The sequence below is a fragment of the Coenobita brevimanus genome, chromosome 47 (assembly GCF_032717465.1).
Source record: "Coenobita brevimanus isolate Jiangsu-jjx chromosome 47, ASM3271746v2, whole genome shotgun sequence".
NCBI classification, from domain to species: domain Eukaryota; kingdom Metazoa; phylum Arthropoda; class Malacostraca; order Decapoda; family Coenobitidae; genus Coenobita; species Coenobita brevimanus.
This window is the reverse complement of record NC_137000.1, coordinates 14,222,634-14,241,540: the sequence shown is the minus strand read 5'-3', so window position 1 is coordinate 14,241,540 and position 18,907 is coordinate 14,222,634. Positions and strand designations below refer to the sequence as shown.

At 39.2% G+C, this 18,907-nt stretch overlaps 1 protein-coding gene and 1 non-coding gene across 2 annotated transcripts in view; one reads left to right on the top strand and one right to left on the bottom strand.

Annotated features, from left to right (window-relative positions):
* Positions 1-18,907, top strand: part of LOC145399092 (uncharacterized) — a 222,660-nt gene that overhangs the window by 103,472 nt on the left and 100,281 nt on the right. The window contains exon 5 of the mRNA XM_080271842.1: positions 16,936-17,071. Within this exon, the coding sequence (XP_080127968.1) occupies positions 16,936-17,071 (136 nt within the window). The remainder of the gene's footprint in view (positions 1-16,935; positions 17,072-18,907) is intronic.
* LOC145399159 (5S ribosomal RNA) lies at positions 5,525-5,643 on the bottom strand. Its single transcript, XR_013897234.1, has one exon. It is a non-coding gene; the product is annotated as a 5S ribosomal RNA (ribosomal RNA).

Sequence of the window (18,907 nt, the reverse complement as noted above, 5' to 3'; positions counted from 1 at the left end):
GCGCGCACTCCCAGACCAGGTGGCTCGGTAGAAAAATATCGTGCGCCAGAAAACTTACTGAAACTTACCGTGCACGAGAGGGTTAATGAAATCAAGGAGCAACATCAGGGGTAGAAGAAAATTCAGGAAGAAGGAAATGTAAATTTGAAAGTGATTATAAAACAACAAAGCAAGGAAACGGTGGAAAGGGAAGTGCTGAGAAGTAGAGAATCTTTAGTTATGGATGTAGCAGATAAGAAAAAATGTGTAATAATTTCAGGAGTTAAAGAAAAACTTATGACAATAAGATCAGAAAGAGAAAGAGAAGAAATGAGTAAGGTTAAAGATATAATATCAGTAGTCATGGAGGAAAACTACGAAGCTCAAGAAGAGATTGAAGAGGTGTTTAAGTTAGGAAAGTACATGGAAGGAAGGGCAAGGCCATTGAAGGTAAAGTTTAAGTCCCAAGCAACAGTAAAATGAAATTATCAGTAGAACATGGAAATTATCAGACAAGGAAGGGTTAAAAAATGTTTGGATAAGGAGAGATGCAAATGAGGAAGAAAGAACTAAAATAAAGGAGTTAGTAATGGAAGCAAAGGTAAAAAACGAACAGAGAACAGTGGAAGAGAAGACAGTGTTTTATTGGAGAGTCATGGATCAGAAATTAAGGAAGTGGTACCGACAGAGAGAAGGAGAAAAGAGGGTATAAAAAACATCGAAAATAATTTGAAGGTTGCATATACTAATGTTGATGGTTTAATATTGGCAAGGTTAGAAATCATCGATTTTTTGAGGGTACATGAACCTGATGTTATGTGCTTTGTAGAGAACAAGTTAAGAGAAGATATTGATGTTCATATGGGTGATGGTAAATACAAACTGTGGAGAAGGGACAGAAAAGAAAAAACAGGAGGAGGAGGAGTGATGATAGCAGTGAAGAACAACATAAATGTAGATACCATGGAAAAGGGAGAAGGCAGGGCCGAAGTGATAAATATGAAATTAGAAACTGGAGAGAACAGTAAGAGAGATATGGCGGTAGTGTATGTTCCCCTTAAGACGAGAGCCTGGAGTGATGACGAATACCAGGAGATGTTGTCAGATATTGCTAGTTATTTACAGAATATGATTGAGAAAAGCAACAATATAATTTTAATGGGTGACTTCAATTATATAGAGGTGAACTGAGAGGAATGGGACTCAGGAGGCAGCGAAGATTCGTGGGGCACTATACAGTATTATTAAACATAACAATGAACAATGTGATGACGCAATGGGCCAAAGAAGAGATGTGGTTCTGAGGTGAGGACACACCAGAAAGACTAGATTTACTGTTTACCAGAGAATCCGATGTAATAGAATCTTTGAAATAACTGTGTCCTCTTGGAAAAAGTGATCATGTGGTCATTGAGTTCCAGATGATAACAGGGAATGTGGAGCTAAGAGACGAACTTTATAGGCAAGGAAAGATACAACTTTGGGGATGCAAATTTCACAGGATTGAGAGAATTTTTCGAAAATCCAGATTGGAGAAAATTCAGAAAAACAAGAGAGATACAGAGGAAGTGCGATACTTTTCTAGGCCTTTATGATTCAGGAGTGGAAAAATTTGTGCCAAGAGTAAGGGGGAAAGAAAACAGGAAAAGGAGTGGTTTAATAGTATGTGTATGATAGCAAAAAAAAGAGAGAGACATGGCATGAAACAATATGGGAAAGAGAGGTAACAACAGAACAAAGGAAGAATATAAAAGAACTAGAAATGAATACACAAGAATACTCAGAGAGGAAGAAAGGAATTTTAAAAAAGGTATAATAGACAAATGTAAGGATGAACCCAAAATGTTTTATAGATTTTTCAGTGGCAAACTGAAACAAAAGGAAGGAATCACCAAACTGAAACTAGAAGGATGCGGCAATGCAAGCAGAAATAATGAACAAATGTTTCCAATCAGTTTTCACAAATGAAAAGGAGTTTGTAAGGGGAGTGACTAGAAATGAAGTGATAAAAGATATAAAAGTGGAAATACAGGAAGTGTATAAATTACTGGAAACTCAAGATGTAAGGAAGGCCCTAGGACCAGATGGAATCTCTAATTGGGTACTGAAGGAATACAGAGAAAAGCTGGCGGATAAGATTCGCAGTTTAATTGTGTGTTCTCTGGAAGAGGGGAAAGTGCCTCAAGAATGGAAGAGGGCCAATGTGGTACCAATTTATAAGGGAGGAAACAGGGAAGAACCCCTGAATTATAGACCAGTGTCCCTAACCAGCATGGTCGCAAAATTGTGTGAGAGAATTCTGAAAGATAGATAGATAAAATATCTGGAAGAGATGAATATTTTGGCTGATAGTCAGTTTGGATTCAGAAGTCAGTGGTCATGTGTTTCCAACTTGTTGAGTTTTTACTCAAGAGCAATTGATGTGCTACAGGAGAGAGATGGTTGGGTGGATTGTGTGTATTTAGATTTGGTGAAGGCCTTCGACAAAGTACCTCATAAGAGACTAATGTGGAAACTAGAGCATATAGGAGGACTGAAGGGAAACCTCCTGGAATGGATGAGAGACTTTTTGAGAGACATACAAATGAGGACAGTAATAAAGGGTAGATGTCTGGATGGAGGGAAGTAACAAATGGAATCCCACAGGGCACAGTGTTGGCGCCAGTAATGTTGCTGATTTACTAAATGATATGGTAGATGGATTGAACAGTTATGCAAGTCTGTTTGCTGATGATGGAAAGGAAGGTAGAGGTTGAGGAGGAATGTAAAATGCTGCAGGAGGATCTGGGTAGGATACACAATTGGAGCCGGATGTGGGAAATGAAATTCAGTGCAAAGAAATGTAAGATATTGGAAATGGGTAAAAGTACCAAGAGGCCATTATTGAATTATTTGATGGGTAATGAACCAATCACAAAAGCGAGAGAAGAGAAAGATTTGGGAGTGCTGGTCCAGGACAGTTTGTCACCTGAAGAATACATTAACAACACAGTTAGAGATACGTATAAACTCCTGACTAATGTAAGAGTACCTTTTAATTATATGGATGAGGAGATGATGAAAAAATTGATAGTGGCCATGATACACCCCAGGTTAGAATATGCAGCAGTAGTGTGGTCCCCACATGAAAAGAAAGATATAAACAAGATTGAGAGAATACAAAGAACAGCAACCAAAATGATCCCCAGTCTGGCAGATCTGTCTTAAGAGAGAGGCTGGAAGAGCTGGATTTGCCTTTCTTAGAGGAAAGGAGAAAGAAAGGCGACATGATTGCAGTGTTCAGGACCATGATGGGTGTAGATAAAATTGGCAAAAAAGATCTGTTTTTATGGGATAAGAGAGTAACAAGAGGACACAGAATGAAATTGAGGAAGCCAAGCTGCTTGAAGGATATCAAGAAATATAGTTTTCCTTATAGATGTATAGACCTGTAGAATTGCTTGGACTAAGAGATCGTCCAATCTAAAAACTTAAACGAGTTTAAAGCTAAATTTGACTAACTGAGAAACAGAGACGGGACCCCACGAGCGTAGCTCATTTCCTATATTTCACAATTAGGTAAATACACACACACATGTGCACGTGTACGCACATGCACACGCATATGCATACACACACACACACACACACACACACACACACACACACACACACACACACACACACACACACACACACACACACCAGAAAAAGAGGACTTGATGTACCTTCAGTGCTAAATCTAATATTTACTAGGCAAGAAAATGATATTGACAGTTTAATATATCACCCTCCACTCGGCAAAAGCGATCATGCAGTACTAAATTATAACTTCAGGATAGCATATGACATAGTAAACAGCAAGGACAGTTACAAAAAGAGCCTAAACTACAAAAAGGGAAATTATCAAGACCTGAAGAAGTATTTCTTAGAAGTTGATTGGGAAAATGAGCTTAGAGGACAAGATTTAAATGCTGTATATAAAAAATTCTGTGAATTTTATGAAATAGGAGTCCAGAAGTACATTCCACAGCACAAAGAAGCAGATAAGAAAATACAGAAATGGTTCAATACAGAATGTAAAAAATCAAAAGAAAGAAGAGATTTGTCGTGGAATAGATACAGAAGACACAATAGTGAAAGGGCGTATAATAATTTCAAACAGACAAGAAACGATTATACAAGAATAAGGAGGGAAGCCTAAAAAACAGTTTGAGGAGGATATAATAAATAAAAGTAGTGATCAACCAAAGCTGTTTCACAGCTATATCAGAAACAAAACCAAAGTAAAAGATATAATACAATCCATTACGGACGAGGGAATCACTTATACACGAGAAAGATATTTGTGAAGCACTGAATAAGAATTTCCAATTAGTTTTTACAGAAGAACAAAATTTTGAGAGGGACCATGTGGAACATGCATGTCAACACATACTACCAGATATATAAATAGCAGAAAAAGGAATACAGGAGGAGTTAAGTAGATTAGACAGAGGAAAAGCAAGTGGTCCTGATGAAATTTCATGTTGGGTATTACGAGAATGTAAACCATAATAATTTTTAATTTTCAAGAAATCCTCGAGTCAAGGTAAACTACCTGATATTTGGAAAAAAGCAAATATTGTCCCCTTATTCAAGAAAGGAAATAGACAAAATCCACTCAACTACCGACCAGTGTCACTGACCAGTGTTGTGAGCAAGGTATTAGAAAAGCTTATAAGAAAAGCTTGGGTAAATCATCTAGAAGAACACAGTATGATAACAGAAAGACAGTTTGGTTTCAGAAAAGGAAATTCATGTGTTACTAATCTGTTGAGCTACTATGACAGTGTAACAAACATAGTACAGGAAAGGGAAGGATGGGCGGACAGTATCTATTTAGATTTCAAGAAAGCTTTTGACACAGTACCACACCAAAGACTTTTATGGAAACTGTACCATCAAGGAGGAATTCGAGGCAAACTGTTTTGTTGGATGCAAGACTTTCTCATAAAAAGAGAAATGAGAACAGTACTAAGAGGAAACTACTCATCATGGAAAGAAGTGACTAGTGAAGTACCACAGGGTTCAGTGCTGGCACCAATCATGTTTTTAGTGTATATAATTGATATAAACAGTAACACTGGAAATGAGAGCTATCTGAATATGTTTGCAGATGATGCAAAAATACAAAGGAGAATTACTAACACAGACTCTTTTAAAGAGCTACAAGAAGAATTAAATAAACTTCATGAATGGAGTAGTACCTGGCAAATGGAATTCAATGTGGACAAGTGTCATGTAATCAAGTTTGGTAAAAGTGGAAAAAGACCTGATTGGGATTATAAGTTAGGAAATAAAACCCTATACACATCAGAAAGAGAGAAAGACCTAGGTGTGATTATCAATAACAGACTATCTCCGGCTGACCACATCAGCGAGAAGGTACGGAACATGTATACATTCATTCATTCATTGCCAGACGCCATGTATCCCAAACGGGGTGGCCAAGGGCTTAGAGTTAATTGTTTTTACAGGGAGGGGCACTAATCCTCCACCAACCCCACTTGACACGTAGGGGTTATGCCAACAGCATCTGGTGTTCCCAGGCGGTCACCCATCCAAGTACTAACCAGACCCAACGTTGCTTAACTTCGCTGATCGAACGGGAAGCGGTGTACTCAACGTGGCATGGCCGTACACTGCTTGCAAATATGAGAATAGCATTCACATACATAAACGAAGACATGCTAAGAAGGATAATAACATCATTCATTGGACCAACCCTGGAATATGCATCAGTAGTCTGGAGTCCTCATCTCAAAAAGCACATAGACAAGATTGAAAAAGTTCAAACGGCCGCTACAAGATGGATACCAAGCTTAAGGGACCTAAGCTATGAAGAAAGACTAAATTAACTGAATCTACCAACACTACAGGAGAGAAGGAAAAGAGGTGACATGATAATGCTATATAAGTGCATATCAGGGAAGGAGAAAATAGACACAAATGATTACTTAACATTTGGAGAAGCATCAGCAAGAGGACACTGCAAAAAACTGCATAAGAAGAGAGGTGATAAAGACATAAGGAAATTCAGTTTCCCAAACAGAGCAATTGATCAATGGAATGCACTACCGAATGAAACAGTGTGTGCCAAAACAATTCACAAATTTAAGGATATGTACGATAAATATGGTTTAAGACACGGGACAGTACGAGCTTGACTCATTCCTGTAAAGATACAATTAGGTAAGAACACACACACACACACACACACACACTAAGGGGGATGGCTGTGAAAGATCAGAAGTTGAGGAAGTGGTACTGACAGAGAGAAGGAGAGAAGAGGATATATAAAACATCAAAAATAATTTGAAGGCGATATATACTAATGTTGATGGTTTAATATCGGCAAGGCTTGAAATTAACTATTTCTTGAGAGAACATGAACCTGATATCATGTGCTTTGTAGAGACCAAATTACGAGGAGATATTGATGTTCATGTGGGAGATGGTAAATACAAACTGTGGAGAAAAGACAGAAAAGAAAAAAACGGGAGGAGGAGTGATGATAGCAGTGAAGAACAACATAAATGTAGATACCGTGGAAATGGGAGAAGGCCGGGCTGAAGTGATATATATGAAATTAGAACCTGGAGAGAATGTTAAGAGAGATATGGCGGTAGTGTATGTTCCCCTTAAGACGAGAGCGTGGAGTGATGACGAATACCAGGAGATGTTGTCTGATATGGCTAGCTATTTACAAAAAATAATTGAGAAAAGCTATAATATAATTTTGGTGGGTGACTTTAACTGTAAAGAGGTGAACTGGGAGGAATGGTACTCAGGAGGCAGCGAGGATTCATGGGGCAATATGTTATTAAATATAATAATGAATAATATGATGACGCAATGGGTCAAAGAAGAGACACGGTTTCGAGGTGAGGACACACCAGCAAGGTTAGATTTACTGTTTACCAAAGATCACGATGTAATAGAATCATTGAAATATCTCTGTCTTATAGGAAAAAGTGATCATGCGGTCATAGAGTTCCAGATGATAGTAGGGAACTTCGAGCCAAGAGATGAGCTTCATAGACAGGGAAGATACAACTTTGGGAAAACAAATTTTACAGGATTGAGAAACTTTTTTGAAAATGCAGATTGGAGAAAATTCAGAGAAACAAGAGAGATACAGAGGAAGTGGGATATCTTTCTAGACCTCTAAAATTTGGGAGTGGAAAAATTTTGTACCAAGAGTAAGAGGGAAAGAAAACAGGAAAAAGGGGTGGTTTAATAGAAGGTGTATGATAGCAAAAAAAGAGAGAGATAAGGTGTGGAACAATTGGAGAAAGAGAGGTAACAACAGAACAAAGGAAGAATATAAAAGAATTAGAAATGAATACACAAGAATACGTAGAGAAGAAGAAAGGAATTTTGAAAAAGGTATAATAGACAAATGCAAGGATGAACCCAAACTGTTTTATAGATTTGTTAATGGCAAACTGAAAGAAAAGGAAGGAATCACCAAACTGAAAGTAAAAGGAGAGGTCTATAAAGATGCAGCAATGCAAGCTGAAATAATGAACAAATGTTTCCAATCAGTTTTCACTAATGAAGAAGAGTGTGAAAGCGGAGGGAGTGATTAGAAATGTACCGGTGATAAAAGATGTAAAAGTGGAGGTACGGGAAGTGTATAAATTACTGGAAACTCAAGATGTAAGGAAAGCCTCAGGACCTGATGGAATTTCTATTTGGGTACTGAAGGAATGCAGAGAACAACTGGCAGATAAAATTCACAGTTTAATCGAGTGTTCTCTGGAAGAGGGGAAAGTGCCACAAGAATGGAAGAGGGCAAATGTGGTACCAATTTATAAGGGAGGAAACAGGGAAGAACCCCTGAATTATAGACCAGTGTCTCTAACCAGCATAGTCGCAAAATTGTGCGAGAGAATCCCGAAAGACAGATGGATAAAATATCTGGAAGAGATGAATATTTTGGTTGAATGTCAGTTTGGATTCAGAAGTGGAAGATTATGTGTTTCTAACTTGTTGAGCTTTTACTCAGGAGCGATTGACGTGATACAAGAGAGAGATGGTTGGGTGGATTGTGTGTACTTAGACTTAGAGAAGGCTTTTGACAAGGTACCTCATAAGAGACTAATGTAGAAACTAGAATATATAGGAGGACTGAAGGGGAAACTTCTGGAATGGATGAGAGACTTTTTGAGAGACAGACAAATGATGACAGTAATAAAGGATAGGATGTCTGGATGGAGGGAAGTAACAAGTGGAGTCCCTCAAGGCCCGGTGTTGGTGCCAGTAATGTTCCTGATTTACTTAAATGATATGGTAGATGGAGTGAACAGTTATGCAAGTCTGTTTGCTGATGATGTAAAGATCTTGAGGAAGGTAGAGGTTGAGGAGGATTGTAAAATGCTGCAGGAGGATCTGGATAGGATGCGTGATTGGAACCGGACGTGGGAAATGAAATTTAATGTAAAGAAATGTAAAATATTGGAAATGGGTAAAAGTACCAGAAGGTCATCACTGAATTATTTGTTGGGTAATGAATTAATCACAAAAATGAGAGAAGAGAAAGATTTAGGGGTGCTGGTCCCAGATAGTTTGTTACCAGAAAAGCACATTAACAAGATAGTTGGAGAGACTTACAAACTCTTGACTAACATAAGAGTAGCATTTCATTATATGGATGAGGAGATGATGAAGAAATTGTTAGTGGCCATGATCCGCCCCAGGTTAGAATATGCAACAGTAGTGTGGTCCCCATACAAAAAGAAAGATATAAATAAGATTGAGAGAATACAAAGAACAGCAACGAAGATGGTCCCCAGTTTGGCAGACCTGTCATACAGAGAGAGCCTGGAAAAGCTGGATTTGCCTTCCTTAGAGGAAAGGAGAAAGAGGGGAGACATGATTGCAGTGTTCAGAACCTCGGTGGGAGTAGATAAAATTGACAAAGAAGATCTGTTTTTATGGGATAAGAGAGCAACAAGAGGACACGGAATGAAATTGAAAAAGTCAAGCTGCTTGAAGGATATCAAGAAATATAGCTTTCCTTACAGAAGTATAGACTTATGGAATAGCCTGGACAATGAGATCGTCCAGTCTAAAAACTTAAACGAGTTTAAAGCTAAATTTGACTTACTGAAAAACAGCGACGGAAACCCACGAGCATAGCACATTCCGAATATATCACAATTACTTATATTAGGTAAATACTGTACATAAGTATCTGGAACGACTTAGACGAAAAGGTGGTGCATGAGAAAAATATTCATGTGTGTAAAGGTAGATTTGATAAATATGGATATGGAGACAGGACAACACAAGCATTGCGTAATTCCTGTATACTACAAATAGGTAAATACACACACACTCACCGAAAAACACAGACACGACACACCCAAACACTCAGGCACTGACACGCATGCACGCAGGCACCCAACGTATGAGGCCTGGGGTGGCCTGTTAACATTTTCGATTTACTGTCAACATTTTACAGTCAGACCCGTACTTATGGGTGATCAACTTACGGAAAATCCACAGATATGAAAAAAATTGTGTGTGATTGTGTGTGTGTGTGTGTGTGGGGGGGGTCAGTCATAGCAAGGAAGGATAAAGTCAAGTGAAAACACTGAGAAGGAAGTAAGGTGATAATTGCAGTTCAGGGAAGGGTAGGGATAAGTGGAGGAGTGGAGACAATAATAATCTTGGGGTGAGAGAGAGAGAGAGAATAGGACAGAAGTAGGTATGGTGTAGAAAGGCAATGGGGTAGAGGGAAAGAACTTTGATCTCAGTAATTGTGGGATTAGGGTTGGGTTGGAGAGAGAGAGGGAGAGAGTATAAGAATGAGATGGACTTACGAAAAAAAACGACTCACGAAAAACCCTTAATAACTAATTATTTTCATAAGTTGGGGACTGCCTGTAATGCATTAACTCCTTCGTCACGATGACGCTTGTACGTCTTCATAACCCTCTAGTGCGCGCACACTACGATGCCTGTGTCGTCATATGTCAGTGCCACCAAAGGAGACAGCAGAGGGTTTAGTTTATTGTGCTAGGACCTTACATATTGGCTTGTATATGTTACTGAGGATAAAATAAGCTCCACCCACTTTTTTTTTTTTTTTTTTTAGCCAATATCAATATATATGGGAGGGCACATGATTAATGGCGTGTTGGATAGTAACTCTGCGTGCCGCCAGGATCAGTCATGACTGTGTGTCATAGGAGAGTGTACTGTCGTTCCCTCCATAATGAATTTTGCTGAATCACAGTGTATTCTCGAGGAATCTCGTGATTCCTCGAGTGATGAGGACTATCAGCCGTCGGCTCAAGACTCAGATATCGATGACTCGTCAAGTGAAGAACTTGAGAGTGATGAATTTGATGATATTCATGAAATAGAAATCGAAGGTGGCTGGCGGTTGATAAGTGACATATTTGCTGACACACGTCCCAACCACGTGCCTGAATTTACGACTGAGTTTTTCGGTGTGAACCCAGCGATCAGCGGATCTGAAATCGTGTCGCCTTTGGACTCTTTCAAGCTATTTCTTGATGCAGATGTGGTGAAGCAAATATGTGAGTGGAGAAATCTAAAGACAAATAAATTTTTCAGTGAACACCCACAGAAAAGGGGTAAAGTAAACAGCATTTTTTGGCATCCAGTTTCAGAAAGTGATATGTACACTTTTATCAGCCATTTGTTTCCATGGGAGTAACAAAATTGTCCTGCATTTACATGTACTGGAGCAAAAGTATGTTGTACAGTATCGTTAGTGGCACAGCCAGGATACGCCACAGCCTGGGCCAAGCAGGGGCGTAAAGGTGAAGAAAATTTAGGCCTAGATTTGAGTTCCTATTCTTTCACTGCACTGTAATTTTTATAAACCTACTCAAAAATATTTTTCGATTTATATTATTTTTATAAGAAGCACAACCAGTGACAGATTCAGTCTTACACACATAGGCATATACCCACATACACACATATACACAAACATACAAAACACCGTAGCTATTTTCGCAAGATAGTAGCTTTTCCCTGGAAAAGTACTATAGTGTGGAGGAACGAGGGGTGGGGCCTTGTACACGGTATTACGCAAGATTAGTCACCCTCATGGCGAAGGGGTTAATTTCTGGCTGCAGCATGTTCATAGTTATATTATATACAGTACCTTTTACATATCCTAGTGTTTTGTTTGTGTATTAGTAATGTGACACTGGGTGTAAAGTATGAGGTTAGCTTGAGTTGTAACTGCCAGTTAAGAATGACAAGTTGGGGGTTGAGAGGGGTAGGGGTATGGAGGAGGGTTGGGAGCTGGGGTAGAGGCAGGTGGAGCTCGTTTCCCCCCCCCTCCCGTCTTCCATTGGTATATAGGGGTATGAAAGGGGCACCCCTGAGCAGAAATTAGTGATTGTGTGCGTTCATGATCATTAAATAAACACTTAAAATGATATGAGTTATTGTTTTACTCACCGGAAATGCATAGAAGTATAGATGAATAGTTGTACGCAGGTACATCCAAGGCCAAGAGCAAGTCCAAGCCAGATAAATCCTTAGATAAAGCCCAGAAACATTGAAAAAAATACCAGAAAAAATTGAAAAATTTCACCCTGACAAATTCGGAGTATTGGGATTTTCGGATTACTGGTGGCTGGATTAGAGGACTTTTACTGTATATGGAGATGAGACAGGATTTTAAAAGGAGGAGGAGGAATTATAATATTAACAAAGAAAGATCGACAAGTCAAAGAAACAGAACTAGATATACCCTCACAGGTACAACAGATTGCAATAGAGATTAAACACATCTGAAGGGAAAGTAATTGTGGCAGATTTATACATGCCACCCAAAGCAAACTTGGGAAAGAGGTGAATGTGAAGACCTGGCAGAAAGTACAATTCAGAGTTTAAGAGCATTGCTACATAGAATGGATGAGAAATCTGGAAGAATTATATTAACTGGAGATTTCAGTAAAATGTAAATTTGAATACTCTAGATGTAGGAAGTCATGAAAGCTACTGGGATCAAAACCTCCTGGATCTTGTGCAGGAGTTTTTCCTAATACATAAAGGAAAACACAAGGAAAAGGGGACTTGATCCATTAGTACTAGATCTTATTTGCTAGGCAAGAAATGATATTGACAATATAACATATCACCCTACATTGAGCAAAAATGACCATGCAGTATTAAATTGCAAATTCAGGATTGCATATGACATAGTTAACAGTAATGAGAGTTACAAAAAGAGCCTAGACTACAAAGAAGGAAACTACCATGACCTAAAGAAGTACTTCTTAGAAACAGAGAACAATGTTTAGTTGTTATACATAGGAAATTGTGTGATTTTTATGAAATAGGAGCCCAAAATTACATCTCACAGCACAAAGAAACAGAAATGAAAATAATGGTTTAGTACAGAACGTAAAAACTCAAGAGAAAATCGAGATTTGCCGTGGAATAGGTACAGAAGACACAATAGTGAGAGTGCATGCAACAACTATAAACAGACAAGGAATGATTACACAAAGATAAGGAGAGAAGCTTGAAAGACAGTTTGAGGAAGACATTATAAATGAAAGTAGTGATCAACCTAAACTATTTTACTGCTACATCCAAAGTAAAACCAAAGTTAAAGATAAAATACAGTCCATTACGGATAAGGGGATCATCTGTACACAAAAGATATTTGTGAAGGACTAAATAAAAATTTCCAATCAGTATTTTACAGAAGAAAATAATTCTGAGAGAGATCATATGGAACATACATGCCCACACATATTGCCAGATATACAAATATCAGAACAATAAGTACAGGAAGAGTTATGTAAAATAGACAAAGGAAAAGCATATGGTCCTGATGAAATTTCAGGTTGGGTGCTACATGAATGTGCAAGAGTTAGGTAGACCAATGTATTTATTATTCAAGGAATCCTTGGGCCAAGGTAAACTACCTAATATTTGGAAGAAAGCAAACATTGTTCCCTTATTCAAGAAAGGATATGGAAAAAATCCACTCAACTACCAACCAGTATCACTAACCCGCGTTGTAAGTAGGATACAGGAAAAGCTGATAAGAAAAGTTTGGGTAAACCATCTAGAAGAACCCAATATGATAACAGAAATGCAGTTTGGTTTCAGAAGGGGAAAATCATGTATTACTAATCTATTAAGCTACTACAGTAGAGTTGCAAAAACATTACAGAAAAGAGAAGGATGGGTGGACAGTACCTATCTAGATTTCAAGAATGCATTTGACAGAGTATCGCACCAAAAACTTAGGAAACTGTACCATGAAGGAAGAATCCGAGGCAAATTGTACTGTTGGATGCAAGATTTTCTCAGAAAAAGGGAAATGAGAACAGTACTAAGGGGAAATTACTCATCATGAAGTGATAGCGGAGTTCCACAGGGCTCAGTGCTGGCACCAATTATGTTTTTAGTGTATATAAATGACATAGATTTTAACATTGGAAATGAAAGCTATCAAAGCGTGTTTGCTGATGATGAAAAAATACAAAGGAGAATTTTCTAACACAGACTCTTGTAAGGAGCTACAAGAAGAATTAAATAAACTTCGTGAATGGAGTAATACAGTGAGTCCTCGAAATACGAAAGGGATAGGAACCGAAAAAACCTTTTGTAATCCGAAATTTCGTATATTGGAACGATTTTCCCCATTGAAATATACATATAAAGGGGGGGATGCGTTCCAGGACCCCATTGGACCCCCCACCAAAACTTTACCCCTCCTATTTAGAAGTATGCAATACATGTATACAGTACTATACTATTGTACAGCATAAAAAAAATAAAACATACAACTAATCACTGTACTATTAGTTCACTGTACAGTTAAATACAGACCTGTGCTGCAGCTGGAGATTCGTGTCGTTGAAATGGTGCGAAGTCCATGCAAAAGCTGCAGGTCCTCGTGGCTTGGCAGGCAGCTGAAGATGAAGAGAAGGAGGTGGCCATCTTCTTGTACATTTCCTTTTTCTTTGTCACAGTCCCAACAGTTGATGGTGCAAGGCCTAAAGCTCGCCCAGTCTCCAAGACTCCCTGCCCCTCCTTGTGGCATCTCATTATTTCCAATTTCCTCTCAAGAGTGAGAGTACGATGCTGTTTCTTCTTTGCACCTGGTTCCCCGGATGCTGGAGATGATGCAGGGTGCTTGGAAGGCATGGTGTAAATACAAAAAGATGAAGAACAGCGAAAAACAGCGTAACATACAGCAAAGCTGAGAGGAGATGACGGATGTGACTCGACTGGGAAGCGTGCGAAAATGTGTTTACCAGAGAGGGGTTAGTTAATTTTCTCGCCACAAGCGAGCACGGCACTGTGCAGTGCGCCCATTTTGAATTTTTCGTATTTCCTCTAGTATTGTTTTTCGTACCATCGAGACAGATACTTTCGTATTGTGGAATTTGTCCTATAATTATCATTTTTGTACCATCGGAAATTCGTACAGTACTTCGAGTTTTCGTATTTCAAGGACTCACTGTACATGGCAAATGGAATTCAATGTGGACAAGTTTCTTGCAATTAAGTTTGGTAAAAGTGAGAAAAGACCAGATTGGGATTATAAGTTAGGAAGTAAAACCCTACACATATCAGAAAGAGAGAAGGACCTAGGTGTGATTATCAGTAACAGACTATCTCTGGCTGACCACATCAGTGAGAAGGTACGGAACATATATACACTGCTTGCAAATATGAGAATAGCATTCACATACATAAACGAAGACATGCTGATAAAGATAATAACATCATTCCTCAGACCAACCCTGGAGTATGCATCACTAGTATGGAATCCTCATCTCAAAAAACACAGATGAGATTGAAAAAGTTCAGAGGGATGCTACAAGATGGGTACCAAGCTTAAGGGATCTAAGCTATGAAGAAAGACTAGAAAAACTGCATCTGCCAACTCTAAAGGAGAGAAGGAAGAGGAGACATGAGTATGATATATAAATGCATGTCAGGAAAGGAGAAAATAGACATAAATGAATATGTAACCTATGGGGAAGCATCAGCAAGTGGACACTGCAAAAAACTACATAAAAAGATGTAAGGAAATTTAGTTTCCCAGATAGGGCAATTGATCAGTGGAATGCACTACCGAATGGAATAGTGTGTGCCTAAACAATTCATAAATTTAAAGAGATGTATGTTGAAAATGGTTTAAGACACAGGACAGTACGAGCTTGACTCATTCCTGTAAAGATACAGTTAGGTAGGAAAACACACACACACACACACACACACACACACACTTTGGCTCTTTCTCTCTCTCTCTCTCACCTCATTGCTGTTCCTTTATGTTGTAGAAATTGGTGACCAAGGGCAACACATGCAGGTATGTTGGAGCCTCTATAAATGAAACAGAATGAAATGATTGCCTTAGGTAGATAAGCCATCACCTGAAAATTATCCCTTCCACAGCACCCAAGGATTGTTTTGTCCCTTGTGAAGTGATCACCACTTACCACTTGTACACTTATTAATGCTCTGTGATGTTCGAGGAGGCTGTATGAGGGCTGTTATGAATGTGTACAACCCTAGGCTTTAATCCCCCTCAAAGTAGGTCCCTTCTAACTTGACACACATATCCCAGCACTCTTTCCCCTGCTTGAAACATATTTCAAAGTTAGTTTTTGGTATCTTCTGTAGGTGCTTCATCTCATTCGTCATGATCTCATCTCTTTTCTCAAATCAGGAACCCTCCAGCAGAGTTTTGAGGTTGGGGAATAACCAAATGTAGCACAGAGCCATGTCTGTGAGTAGGGAGCCTCCAGGACCTGTGGGATGTTGTGCCTGGGCAAAAGTTTCTGAATCAGTTGAGAAGAATAGGCAGGAGTGTTGTTATGGTGCAGCTTCCAACTTGCTGCTTTCCAAAGGTCTGGTCTCTTCCGCCGAACTATATCATGAAGATGATGGACAACCTTGAAGTTGTAAAGTTTGTTGACAGTTTGATCTTCTGGTGCGTATTCATGATGCACAACACCATGGTAGTTGAAAAAAAAAACGTCACTACGCATATCACCTTGCCGAGTTAGAAGCTGCACCATGACAGTGCCCCTGCCTATTCTTCTCACGTGATTCAGAAATTTTTGGCCAAGCACAACATCCCACACGTCGAGTAGGCTCCCTACTCACCAGACATGGGTCCCTGCTCCTTTTAGTTATTCTCCAAACTTGAAACTCCAATGAAAGGTTCCCAATTTGAGGTGAGAGAAGAGATCATGACAGATGCAACGAAGTACCTGCAGGAGATGTTAAAAACTGACCTTGACAAATGTTTCAGGCAGTAGAAAGAATGCTGGGCTATGTGTGTCAAGTCATAACGGACCTACTTGGAGGGGGATTAGTGTCATAGCACAACAGGTTAGCTATTTATTTCTTTAGAGCCTTAGGTCGGTTACTTTCTGAACAAACCTTGTATGTGTACTATGGTGAATATTAGGTATGATAAGGAAGGGGTTAAAATTTTTCAAGGGAACGAAAAGAGGGACTTTGGGAAAAATATTGGGATTTCATCATACTAGTTAACCATACATATAACATAGGTTTGGTGTGATTTGTTCTTTTTGATTTGCATGGTAAAGTTCCCAGATACACTGGCTGAGCAAATTGCGGATCTGCTGTATGTGAATGCAGTATCTGGAATCTTTCTTAGAAATATTTCTCACACAGTGCTTAGAAACATTCTTAAGTTGATGGTATCCTCAAGTTTCCCAGATTTTCTGTATACGTAGGCTTATTCATTGTTGTGAAATAATATTCCTGTATTATATATAATATTTTATTTGGCTGACAGGTTAGTGGAGCGATGGTCGCTGAAATATTAGTCATAATGTATAACATCTTTCAGAGAATGTATGTACTGTATTGCATTAACTCATTCACAGTCATTATTTTTTCTTAGGCTAAATACAGTTTGTTTTCTCTTGGCAGTGAATGGTGTGATGATCTTGCTCAAGTTATCTCCCATCTTGGGCCATTTCCTCTTCAAAAGCTGTTTGTTACACATGATTCACTTGGCATCCAACCGGTACTCGTCTCAGTTGTTCAACAGTCACCCAATCTGCAGGTTAGATTTGCTTCATAAATAATTTTAGTCTTAATGGTATTTAGAAACACAGCATAGTTACATCATCGTCATCATCAACTCCATCTCCAGTGCCTTGTTTAAGTTGCCTCCTCCTGAACTGCTGGATGGGGGATGGCCATCACAGAACCACCTCCAGGCTGCTTTATCTTCTTCTACCTCATTCACACTTTCAAGTAGGTGCTAGGTTGCAGAGACCATCATCCACTCACCAGATGTAGTGCTGCCTGCTTCTTCCTTCCCCATTCTGATTCTGTCTCAGTGTCTGCCCTTCTCTCTTCCTACAGTAAGATCTCGCATCTAATGAGGAATAGGTACCAAAAAACACTCGTTAGATGCGAATTCATTAGATGTGAATACATAAACATATGGGGAAAAGTATAATAGGTAAAAAAAAAAAAGATTGGACTGAACCCCTATTTTAACCCAATTTTCACTCATTGCTTAAGTTATTGGTGTTAATTTAAGTTATAGAATCATACATAGTGATATAAATTATAAAATAAAGAAGTAATAATGTGGATACCTCCCTGTGAATGATGAATGAGGTGCGTGGGTAAGACGAAAGGTGATATCCAAGGTGGGAAGGGGGGCTACTGGGCTGCTCCTCCTCCCTCCTCCTCACCTACGCCACAACCACCACCACCACCCTCCTCCCTCCTCTCGATTTCCACTGCCTCTCTCGATGCCTCCCTGAGTTTTGTTATCCTTTCATCTGAATTCTTTTCCTTCCTAACAAATCCAGAAAAGTCATCAGGAATGTCACCAAGAAGATTCTCAATGTTCTCATCATCGTCACTCACAATCTCTTGTCCTTCATTTCCATCGAGACTTGCCACAACTTCCCCAACCTCACGGTGTTTGTTTATTTATTCAATGATAACTGTTTGTCTTCTTTCATTCACTTTCTCTTCATAGGTTTCACTGAGCTTCTGGTTTAGTTTCCGTAGCAAAGGTAACACCATTCCCACCCACAGAGACTCTGATGTGCTGGTACCGTGCAGAAACTCTTCTATTTGTGCCAGGTCAGTAATCTTCCTAGACAGGTAGCCAGTCGTAAGTTTTTGTTTTTGGTTTTCTTCTTTGCTTTCTCATCTGCCATCAACTCAAGCTCTGCATCTTCCACCATCTCTTCAGCAGTTTTTGTTTCCTTTGGTTGCAACAATTCCACTACAAGGGCCAATGATGTCATGCACTCGGCCAAGGTGATGGCAGATTTGAACCGTGCGCCAGGGATTTTTTTCGTTAGGTTTGAAACTTCCTCATTAGATACAAATATGAGCAGAGATCCAATAGCGTTGTTAGATGTGAACTCGTTAGATGCGAGATCACCTGTTCTTTTCTTTTTCCTTCCTTTCACTCTTATTAATCTTCTTTCTACATCAGGTGGCTTTACACTGAGTGACAAACCTAATGCTTTCCTGTAACCCAGGAAACCAGTTACAGTGCAGGGTGGCAACCATATATAGTAGGTGCTTGATTTAACAAACACCTATTTAGTGGAAGCCTGAGATAATGGAATCATTTTTTTGCTTTTTTTTTTCCCCCAATTTAAACAATAATATCTGTTAAAATGAGTATAATTCTGTTAAGGAAATTCTGTTCCAAAAACCACCTAATTACCAGAAAAAGTCCTGTATATCAAGCGCGTCATTGAGCCCATGCCGGAAACACTTCCCTGTCCGGCAGCCCCCCCGCATGGGCGGAGGTTTGCCGTACCAGGGGAGCTCTCTCACCTAGAGTTGGGGGAGCCAATTTGACACCCCTAATTCAGGGCAAGAGCAAATACATCCAAAAGGGGAAAGCTCTGCTGGTTAT